At 41.0% G+C, this 12,286-nt stretch overlaps 1 protein-coding gene across 1 annotated transcript in view; it reads left to right on the forward strand.

The window, feature by feature from the left end:
* The window catches only part of pcxb (pyruvate carboxylase b), a 424,891-nt gene that overhangs the window by 380,944 nt on the left and 31,661 nt on the right, over positions 1–12,286 (forward strand). Inside the window, exon 21 of the mRNA XM_047386393.1 lies at positions 2,629–2,715. Coding sequence (XP_047242349.1) covers positions 2,629–2,715 — 87 coding nt within the window. The remainder of the gene's footprint in view (positions 1–2,628; positions 2,716–12,286) is intronic.

Genomic DNA, 12,286 nt, shown 5'->3' on the forward strand with positions numbered 1-12,286 from the left:
GAAAGAGGGGCAAAGAGAGGGGGAGACATTCGGGCTGCTGGGTGCGGGATTCGAACCCGGGACAGGTGCACAGAGGACTATAGCCTCTGCACATGGTTGCGCGCTTAACCCTACACCACCACCAATCTGAGGGAAATATAGAACAAAACCAAAGTTTCTATCGTGGCGGTTCTGGGTGACCAGAACCACTACAATAGAACAGGAAAAGATTGTCTATTATGGGTCAGATTCAGATGGTTTTTTTTCAGAACCACTTATCTCTCTTGCTTGACCGGAAGGAGGTCACATTTTCTGCTCCTACAGTGGTTCTGTCTGTTTCGCGGTCAGAATGGAGATATACAGGGTTTGGACAATGAAACTGAAACACCTGTCATTTTAGTGTGGGAGGTTTCATGACTAAATTGGACCAGCCTGGTAGCCAGTCTTCATTGATTGCACATTGCACCAGTAAGATCAGAGTATGAAGGTTCAATTAGCAGGGTAAGAACACAGTTTTGCTCAAAATATTGAAATGCACACAACATTATGGGTGACATACCAGAGTTCAAAAGAGGACAAATTGTTGGTGCACGTCTTGCTGGCGCATCTGTGACCAAGACAGCAAGTCTTTGTGGTGTATCAAGAGCCACGGTATCCAGGGTAATGTCAGCATACCACCAAGAAGGACAAACCACATCCAACAGGATTAACTGTGGACGCAAGAGGAAGCTGTCTGAAAGGGATGTTCGGGTGCTAACCCAGATTGTATCCAAAAAACATAAAACCACGGCTGCCCAAATCATGGCAGAATTAATTGTGCACCTCAACTCTCCTGTTTCCACCTTAACTGTCCGTCAGGAGCTCCACAGGGTCAATATACACAGCTGGACTGCTATAGCCAAACCTTTGGTCACTCATGTCAATGCCAAACGTCGGTTTCAATGGTGCAAGGAGCGCATATCTTGGGCTGTGGACAATGTGAAACATGTATTGTTCTCTGATGAGTCCACCTTTACTGTTTTCCCCACATCCGGGAGAGTTACGGTGTGGAGAAGCCCCAAAGAAGCGTACCACCCAGACTGTTGCATGCCCAGAGTGAAGCATGGGGGTGGATCAGTGATGGTTTGGGCTGCCATATCATGGCATTCCCTTGGCCCAATACTTGTGCTAGATGGGCGCGTCACTGCCAAGGGCTACCGAACCATTCTTGAGGACCATGTGCATCCAATGGTTCAAACATTGTATCCTAAAGGTGGTGTCGTGTATCAGGATGACATTGCACCAATACACACAGCAAGACTGGTGAAAGATTGGTTTGATGTACATGAAAGTGAAGTTGAACATCTCCCATGGCCTGCACAGTCACCAGATCTAAATATTATTGAGCCACTTTGGGGTGTTTTGGAGGAGTGAGTCAGGAAACGTTTTCCTCCACCAGTATCACGTAGTGACCTGGCCACTATCCTGCAAGAAGAATGGCTTAAAATCCCTCTGACCACTGCAGGACTTGTATATGTCATTCCCAAAACGAATTGACGCTGTATTGGCCACAAAATGAGGCCCTACACCATACTAATAAATTATTGTGGTCTAAAACCAGGTGTTTCAGTTTCATTGTCCAACCCCTGTATCTGTCCTGGCTTAGTTGGTGGCTGGATGTCTATGCGGTTTCTCACTTTGAATTTAGAACTGGGTGACTGCCACAAGGAAATGCTCCTGAAGGGAGTTGCTGGGTGATGCTAAGCACATGTCCAAGACAAAGGGATAAGTTGAAACTTTTTTTTGAAGGAAATTGTTTCCAAACATTATGAAATTTAGCAAAGCATACAATGCAAAAAAAAAAAAGAAAATCATAACTGAGTCTCAACAAGGTGATCATGTCTCTAATTAACTGAGCTCTTTCTGGTTGTTCCTGCTGGTTCTGGTTTTCATCTTTCAGTAGGAGTCAGAGCTGCAACAGCTCTCCAGTAGTTTCAAACTGACAGGGAAGGAGTCATCATGAGGACTGATCAGCCTATCGGAGGCAGGATATGTCACATTACACACAGCTTAGGAAAACGTTCTTGTTTCTTTCTTTTAAACCTTGTTCTTTATACTAGAGAAAGACCACAAATGTGAACAAACCATCAATGTAGATATCTATTATGTAGGGAAATTAGCAAAATAAGATAATTGTTATTTAATGAACATGGAGACATATTGGCAGGCATTCTTAATAACCTTCTGTTGAGTGTGACACCACGGGGTCATGGACACACTTTCAAGATTCTGGGGTTTTGACGATCTAAGCAAGGACATTTTGAAGGGCAGACTGCAGGTTAACCAAACTATACACAGCAGATTACTTCAGTTTCTACCCTGTTATTGCACTTTTTCGGTAAGATAATTTAAGTTATTTTCTATTGCTGTACACCTGTCAAAATAAATAGATTAATAAAAACAGTTGTAAATATCTGTCGCAGGAAGTTAAAATATGTTGTTGCAAATCACATTTAACAATATGTCTGCTGATGTTCAAGGCTTCTGATGCTGCAACAGCGAATTATAAGCTACTGACTGGGCAAACAGATAACTTCCTTCCTTTGGAAAGGAGAGTAATAAAAGCATTGTATGTACTTCTCATTCCTGCTGTGTTTTGTTTCATTCCAGGCTCACAGTATGGGACTGGGAAATAAGTTCAAGGAGGTGAAGAAGGCTTACGCTGAAGCAAACAAACTACTAGGAGACCTCATTAAGGTGAGACTTGAACACACAACTCCAGGCAGCAGTAACATAATGGAAAACATGTAATGATCCTGGTTTGGGTCTGCAGCTTTGTTGGAGAGCTTGTTACCATTTTCTTTTTAAGTGATGCAGGAAAAGCCTGTTTAGCATTTTCTGATTTTACTTCTTTATGTGACTGTATTAGTGAAAAACATGTCTGCATCCTTCAGAACTGTATGTCTAGCACACTTATAACAGGAAGGCTGGTTAATTTTGTTCAGCTGCCTAAGACACACAATTTCATTGCTGATGCTCTGCTGAATACACAAATATTACTGTGGTGTGTGTTTAATATTCTTCCACTAGCATCCATCACATTTACTGTATCTGATAAACAACTCTAAATCAGCTTGTATGACAATGTTGTTACTTCCTCACTAGTTTTAAATTCAGCTCACACTGACTAAAGGAAATTTTGGGCAGATAAAGGTAGAGTTGCACGACAGAAACTAGAGTGCGGCTCCTGTCGTTTCAGCCTTGTTGGCACATCCAGACTTCTGTAATGTTGTAACGTGTTGGCCTCACCAAACAGGATGGGAAGCAGGGGACAGTCTGCTTGCTTCTTCATTTTCACACCTTACTATAACCCAGACTGAATATTTATTACAAAGTGTTACATAAATGTAAAAAACACCTAAAGGTTACAGATGCACTAATCAGGCTTTTCCAGTTTTCTTACGATTTTGACCAATTAAATTTTTCCTAAGATATAAGAAACATGAGAGGAAAAAGTACTGCAGGTTCTGTGATAGAGGCAGTAGTTTTAAATCCAACAGAAATATAGGAATTACAAGATTATTCCGATTTATGCATAAAACTTTTATCTGTTTTTGTTAAACTTAAAGTCAAATTTCATGCTGCTGGTTGATGCATTTAACATTGAAGGTTCTTGGTTTGATGCATTTAATGAATAAGGGAAAAAAAATACGAAACTTAGAGCGGTCGGATGTAAAATTGGCCGACCCTGTTCTTTACCTAATTGATGGGTTCGTCCCTGTCTAAAAGTGTGGTTCAACTGTAGATTTAGGGTTATAAATGTGAAAATGGACACTTTTCTCCTGCTACCAATTTTTGAATAGAGGCACCTGTTCTCTGTAGTGACCTCTGTTGTTGTAAAATGAGAACTGCAGTGACTTATGAGCATTTACAGCTGCATTATAAAAAGCATTTCTGCCAGAACTCTCTTGCAAAGGGACACATGTTCCAGTTTTTCCCTTGGCTTAAAACCTAATTGTTCATAGTTCACCTCTTTTAGAAAATATAAGCTGAATTTCACAAGCGTAACATGATTTATTAAGAACTTGGTAAATGCTGCTTATGATGTCATGTCGTCTCTGCCTGTCCATTTAAATCTGCCTACTTTTTGTAAAAATCAGGGTTTCCTGTCTTTTTAAAAAAATACTTTTTTGTGAGCAGGTATGCATGACTGTTTGTGGATCTATGTTCTTTACTTATTTCTAAGCCCTATGTACTTTGTGGATTTTAGAATTTATTTCTAAGGTCTTTTCTTGGTTGTTGCTGAAGGAAAATGACCTTTTAGTGGAAAATAAAGTATTTTATCTTGGTGAGTAAAAAACTCTTTTCTATATGAACTACCTATTTGCCCTAATGGTGTTTTAGTCACACACCTACCATTAACTTTAATTTAACAACATTTATTGTTATCATAGGTAAGTGACTCTTGAGCTGGATATCTAGATGTTTTGCTCTCTAATGGCAAATTGTGTTTGACCTCGACTTTCTTTGCTGCCCTTGACTCAACGCCAGCTTCCAAAGATCTCCGCCTCACTGTGTACAAACACTCACACCTGCCTGCTGGCGTTCCAGAATAAGCTGTGAACTGGTGGCAAACCAATTTAGTCGAATCCTCTTTAACTGACAGTCCAGGGATTTGCTGGACTTTTTACGCCAAATCGCCCTAACTTCTCTCATCGAGAGACGCCTTGATAAATGGTTGATTTCAGAACAATCCTACCAGCATCAGTCCTTCCAATGCAAAGCGGACAAGATGGAACGTGTTTTCTTTGAGGCAACCACGGTTGACTGAAGGATGTAACGTACTGCCCCCTTTTAGAGCAGCCATTCTTCTTGTTTAATTCAGTCAGAATGTCTGTTTTCAGCTGCTCTGTCTTCATTAACATGTTCCCCCGAGCTAACCAGGAGATCATCAAAAAGATGCTTGTATGTTGCTTTATGGCTGGGTTAAAACACAGTGCAAATGAGATTTTTCGGAGCTAATTTCGATTCATTTTTATGAGCTTTGCCGTGAATTGGATTTAATCTAACTCTTCATAGCAACAAAGACTCACTAAAACAGCTGAAGCAGTAACGTTTGTGAAGAACAAGATTTATTTCAGTCACCAATCTTTTGGCCACGGCTGTATTGTTATAACCAAGATTAAACTAACATGACAAACTTTTATCTCTCCTTTCACTTATACAGGTCCTTCTCAAAATATTAGCATATTGTGATAAAGTTCATTATTTTCCATAATGTCATGATGAAAATTTAACATTCATATATTTTAGATTCATTGCACACTAACTGAAATATTTCAGGTCTTTTATTGTCTTAATACGGATGATTTTGGCATACAGCTCATGAAAACCCAAAATTCCTATCTCACAAAATTAGCATATTTCATCCGACCAATAAAAGAAAAGTGTTTTTAATACAAAAAACGTCAACCTTCAAATAATCATGTACAGTTATGCACTCAATACTTGGTCGGGAATCCTTTTGCAGAAATGACTGCTTCAATGCGGCGTGGCATGGAGGCAATCAGCCTGTGGCACTGCTGAGGTCTTATGGAGGCCCAGGATGCTTCGATAGCGGCCTTTAGCTCATCCAGAGTGTTGGGTCTTGAGTCTCTCAACGTTCTCTTCACAATATCCCACAGATTCTCTATGGGGTTCAGGTCAGGAGAGTTGGCAGGCCAATTGAGCACAGTGATACCATGGTCAGTAAACCATTTACCAGTGGTTTTGGCACTGTGAGCAGGTGCCAGGTCGTGCTGAAAAATGAAATCTTCATCTCCATAAAGCTTTTCAGCAGATGGAAGCATGAAGTGCTCCAAAATCTCCTGATAGCTAGCTGCATTGACCCTGCCCTTGATAAAACACAGTGGACCAACACCAGCAGCTGACACGGCACCCCAGACCATCACTGACTGTGGGTACTTGACACTGGACTTCTGGCATTTTGGCATTTCCTTCTCCCCAGTCTTCCTCCAGACTCTGGCACCTTGATTTCCGAATGACATGCAGAATTTGCTTTCATCCGAAAAAAGTACTTTGGACCACTGAGCAACAGTCCAGTGCTGCTTCTCTGTAGCCCAGGTCTGGGGAATGCGGCACCTTTAGCCCATTTCCTGCACACGCCTGTGCACGGTGGCTCTGGATGTTTCTACTCCAGACTCAGTCCACTGCTTCCGCAGGTCCCCCAAGGTCTGGAATCGGCCCTTCTCCACAATCTTCCTCAGGGTCCGGTCACCTCTTCTCGTTGTGCAGCGTTTTCTGCCACACTTTTTCCTTCCCACAGACTTCCCACTGAGGTGCCTTGATACAGCACTCTGGGAACAGCCTATTCGTTCAGAAATGTATTTCTGTGTCTTACCCTCTTGCTTGAGGGTGTCAATAGTGGCCTTCTGGACAGCAGTCAGGTCGGCAGTCTTACCCATGATTGGGGTTTTGAGTGATGAACCAGGCTGGGAGTTTTAAAGGCCTCAGGAATCTTTTGCAGGTGTTTAGAGTTAACTCGTTGATTCAGATGATTAGGTTCATAGCTCGTTTAGAGACCCTTTTAATGATATGCTAATTTTGTGAGATAGGAATTTTGGGTTTTCATGAGCTGTATGCCAAAATCATCCGTATTAAGACAATAAAAGACCTGAAATATTTCAGTTAGTGTGCAATGAATCTAAAATATATGAATGTTAAATTTTCATCATGACATTATGGAAAATAATGAACTTTATCACAATATGCTAATATTTTGAGAAGGACCTGTAGTTTGAGCCACATTTCAGAAGCTTTGTACAAGCCAGTTTGAATTGTATCTATATCCAGTCCACAGTTTTATCTCTTAAAGGAAACAGTAATTTTAGTCATGCGGAGAAGCTCTGTTATCCATTCAATAGTTTGATTTGCACCCAGAATTTACGTCCTGCCTGCATTTCTGCTTCTCATTATCCTTCATTAAACCCTTTGTTTTCTTTCATTGTTTACCATCACACTCTCCAAAGAGATACATTTTTCTTTCACTGTGTTCATACTAATTATTTTTCTCTGCTCTCTTTATGAAACCTTTCTGGTCTCTGTTCTCTTATTTCGTAGCAAATGTTTATTCCTCAGTCAGCTCCATATCTATTAATCTACCACCTCCTTGTCTCCTATTTTTATATTCTTGTCTCTCTGTTTTCCCCTCGGTTTCTTAGTCACTGGTCCCCTCTCCCTACTTTCCATCTCTGTTTCCCTAATCAATTCTCTCCCTGACTTCCCCACTCTCTCTCCATGTTCTCTATCAATCCAATTAAGACTCTGTGGGCTTCACTGCACAAGTCAATGTTGGCTCCATGCGCCTACGGGGGCTGCAATGCTCTCCGTTGTACCCTGTTAGCTTGACAATGCCTGTGTCTCTCACACTGTCAGCTTGTCTATAACGGTGAAGGAGAGTACTTACGAGATGCAGACGTAAAGGGGACAGGCCACATAATGTGCTGGCAGTATGGAGACCATCCTCTGCATACTCATTAAGAGAAAAGCTCTCAAACTTATCTTTGAAGTCTGAAGCTGCTAGTGAAGGATTGTGCTCGTCAAAGGACTCGTTTGCACAACTTTTCATGTCAAGAACAATGCTGCACCACATGAAGAGACAAGCTTGCTTTCTATTCTGTATTGAATGTAGTAGTAATAAATCCTCTAATATATCAATGCTAAAAGCCTTGAAGGGTGAAAGAATGTTTCTCTAGGGTAACCAGCTGTTTGGCGTGATAGAGATGATGAAGAGGTGTTTTTTTTTTCTTGGAAGGACAAACAACTTCCATTGTGACCGAAGAAAAGTCTTAACTCCATCGCAGAGGATTCTGCACTGGCCCCAAGAGTCAACACAACATCATGACCGCACCATTACTGGCTTTCCTTAATACCTGCCCAGAAGCACTAGCAGAAATCACTTCCCTATCTCTGGACTTGAAATTGAAAAGAAAAGATTTTAACAGTTGCTTGTGCCTCTGCTTCAATCCCACAACATTGTAATTGCAAAGTTATGCTGCTGTGTTTGCGTGATGCAGTGCATAGAAGCAGTGCATTTTTTTCAAACGTTGCACACACGTGTCCACCTTACGTCGTTGGATTTTATAAATGCATTTGAATGAAAATGATTAAAAGTGCGATAATTCAGAATGGGTCTCTTGGTCTGAATGATTTGTTTACAAATATAAATACAGAATTCCTGTAATGCAATTTAAAGTTAACAGAAAACGTGACCTGCAGAGTAGTTGATGACATAAATAAAATCCTAGTGACATTCAGCCACTCAGAAATGTTTTGAATCCATCGGAAACGCCCCGCCTCCCCAACAGGGACGTTTTCAGGGTGCATTTCTACCCAATTTTGTCTGATTTGGTTCTGGGGAGAAAAACACCCTGGTTCCTGAAAACGTCAAGTGGAAACCCACGTTTAAACCTAGACTTGAGTCTGTGATTAAATATAAGGGAATTATGTTGGACTTTCACAATAAAGTCTTTCTTGGGGTATAATTATATCACGATATTAAGAATGGGCTTCAAAATTTCTTATGTCTCACAAAAAAATGTTGGTTCACTATTGCCCCTTCTCCACCAATGTAGTTCGGAGCCTGTTCTGGATCCAGAATATGTTTCCACCAATGAAAAGAGGTTCCAGTGCGCGAACTAAGGTTCAACTCATGGCCGAATACTTGGTTCTTCTGCTCAAACCGTAACCGAACCGTGGGCAGATCGAAGCCGCAGACAATAGAAGCAACAAGTACGGTGGCGAAGAATAGACAAAGAACATCACGTTTAAACATTATTTATGTTTACAAAAACACACTAAACAAGCATAGTGCACCTACTCGTTTCCACTAGTAGATGCTAAACATATGCAAATAAAAACATTGTACCATTGTTGCACGAAGTCCTTGTCTCCTTTTCTGTATTAACTGTAATTTATGGATGCTTTCTTTTTGCATTGAAAAGAACATTGGGTGCAGTTCGGCAAGCTCCGCTGTCTCGCTACCACGGTTTTCCCCTGCATTGTGTAACGCCCACTGTTGAAGACTCATGCTTTGTTCCCTAAACTGGTGGAAACGCGAGTCAGTGCTCAACAAAATAAAGTTTGATGGCAAGCAAGTTGGTTCAAGAACAAAAGTTCATTCAGTGGAAAAGTGCTCTATTGGCCAGTTGTTTCTCTTTAATGGGTCAATATTTGGCAACAAGGCATCATGATGTTTGTAAGCAGTTCTTTTGTTTACATTTCTTTTATGTAAATTTTAAGCTTCAGGTATTTTGAATGACCCCTTTTTAATCAGATGGGAAAAAGAAATTAGGAGACAAACAATAAATCCTAAGCCTAACCTGTTTTACCGACATGTTACATTTCATAGTTGTGCAGATGATTGGAATCTTGATGTTGCATTTCGACATAAATGCTCTGATTTATTTTATTATAAAAGGGTAAAATTATCCTCCAACTCTGCAGCCTCTGTCAGCATTAAAGGGACTTTGATCAGTTCAGTGAGCGAAGTTTTACATTGGACCGAATCCATCTAGTTAATGATGCAGCAGTCATACAGTTCACATGTACAGTAGTTTGGGACCATAATTGGTTACAGCAAAGGCTTGATGCACAGCTTTTAAATGCGAGGGGGAAAAAAGTTGAGCTAACTATGAGAATAATGGATGGGGAGACTGGAAGCATGGAGCAGGTGGGCTTTTGCTCCTGAGGGCCATCCATTGATCTAAGAGTGAAAAGTTCTGCACATTAAGTTGGACTTTGGTTAAAGCTTTGAAGATCAGGAGATATTCTGCCGTTTGTAGTGAAGATCTTCCTACAGACCTGTGGTTCTACAAACCTGTCTTATTTGATTCATGTTAGATTTTAGTTAATCATGGCAGAGCCACATTGACCGTGATTTCAGTTTTGAGTTCAGTTTGGCTACTTGCACAGCCAGCAGTGTTTTCCAGAACTGGATATTTATGGAAAAACTATAAAAAATATTTGTTGCTTGTGCCCCTGAGCAAGCAAGGCACTTAACCTCAAGTTGCCTACCGATCTGCGTATTGGTGTATGAATGTGTGAGCGTTAGTGAGTGCGATTGGATGAATGTGGATCTAGTGAAAAGCGCTTTGAGTGGTCTGTATGACTGGAAAAGCGCTATATAAGTTCAGTCCATTTACCATTCAGACTTCAAGAGTTCTTCCAATAGATGGATGTTATCAATAAATCCATCCAGCCACATTGGTTCCACATTGAAATCCTGACCACTGGAAAAATCTGCTATAGATTAACGGTGATGTTTTGTAACCCCAGTTTAAAAATGGGGAAAACGTTGAGTGAGCGAACGGCACCACACCAGCTGAAAGGCTGTAGTTGTAACATCCCGAGCAGTATGAAGCCCACGCTTAAAAACCATCTTTGCCAGAAGATAATTGTAAAAACTGATCTGTTTTTTGCTCTTGAGCTACTTATATCGTTTTTGCTTGAAGGTGCATTTGCTGAACAGCAGGAATATCAGCCTGAGCACACCTCAACAGATGCCTACTGGTGCAGTTTTAACAATACTATCTCTGACAGAGCTAACGATGCTGCAACATTTGGTGAATTATAGGACAAAGAGTGCGATTAATTGGCATTGACTTGTGTGTTTGGAGGCTTTCCAGCTCTCCAAAGGCCTGTTTATTTTCTGTTCTCTAACTTCTATTACACTTGTTTTTTCTTCGACTCTTCCTACTCTTCGCTCTGTTAAATCTGTCGCCATCTGAGCTTGTCAATGTGAGTTGTGTATATTTTTGGTAAGGTTGTTCTGTCTTTTTCGCCCGCCTCAATGTTTCTGTCACTTTCCTTTTGCAATTACAGGCACGTATTCACTCACCTGCACTCTCTCGAACACAGTCTGTTATACTTGGAGGTGGAGCACGTCTTGTATTGCCTGTGGGGCTGCAGATGTCGACGGCTCCTCTCTGTTTGCTTCTTTCTTTCTTAATCTGTCCATCCCTTTATTTCTCCCTCTCACTCTTGCCTTGACTCTGTGCCATCTCTCTCCACTTTTTTTTGTTTTATCTCCTCCCGCATCAATTGCTCCCATCTTCTCTCATTTTGATTAGACTTCCTTTATGTATCTCTAATCTTTCTATCATTTCTTCCCTTCTCCTCTCCTCCTCTGAGCCTCTTATCACTGCTCTCTCCTTCCTCCTCCTCCTGACAGGTACCATCCTTCACTCCACTCCTGGCTTGGCTGCCTTGCATTATTGTCTGTGTTTTATTTGCCTCTCGACCTGCACAAACGAACAGATGCATGCTTGCCGTTCTGAGTGATATAATCCTTTACCCATTTGGGGAGCCTAGGTTTGGATAGAGTTGCATTTTGAAGCAAATTTGAGCAAAGCACACTGACACATGGCGCAAAGGCATACAAGCACACACAATATCGCTCCCATTCTTCCACACAGAGACACAATCCGTCTCTTTGTCCTGCTGCTGTAGCAGCTTTGTAATATTGAAAACGTGGACTTGTGGGCATGTCCAGTTACTGGGAAATGTAGGTTACAGTGAAATCCAGATGGAGGCAGAACAGAGTGATGGAGAAATTGAGACCACAACGAGTTTAAGTATTGAGTCAGGACAATTTAAATGGATTTAAAAATATTAAGTTCTTTTTGAAGCGGTGTTATGTGGAGTCCCTCTAAGTGGTCAGTGTCCTACCTGCTGTAGAAAGCAGTCGGGGTGGTCTTAGTTTGGATAATCGAGGAGAAATTCTTATAAGAGATGCAAAATAAAAGGGCTCCATCCAGAGGGAACTTTAACCATCTAAACCAACTTACTTAACTTAAATTTCATGACAATGAAATCGAACCTGAAAATACAGGTGCATCTCAACAAGTTAAATGTCATTTAAAGGTTAATTTGTTTCAAGGTGTGCGGTGGCTCTTGCTGGGGTCTACATCTTGCGCATCTCCCCCAAACTCATGAATGGGTTTTGATGCATAACAGTCTTCAGACTGTGGTTATCCACATGTTATGGTTGCTTGACTTTTTCATAAGACCAATTAAAAGATAAAAATGCAGAAAAGTCAGATTACCAATGTGCTGTACAGTATTATATATAAAAAAAACAGTAATTATGCCCTTTGTGTGTGCACCTTTGTCTACCACACTTTATCCTTCCATCTAACTTTCCAGAAATGTGCCTGGAGAATCAGTACTCTTTGGACAGCCAGCTTCTTCTGTGATGCGTTTTAGCAGCCTAACCTCCTTGTACCTGTCTTTTGGACAACTGTTAAGTCAACTGCCTTCACCATGATTG

The sequence above is a fragment of the Girardinichthys multiradiatus genome, chromosome 14, assembly GCF_021462225.1.
Source record: "Girardinichthys multiradiatus isolate DD_20200921_A chromosome 14, DD_fGirMul_XY1, whole genome shotgun sequence".
In the NCBI taxonomy this organism is placed as follows: domain Eukaryota; kingdom Metazoa; phylum Chordata; class Actinopteri; order Cyprinodontiformes; family Goodeidae; genus Girardinichthys; species Girardinichthys multiradiatus.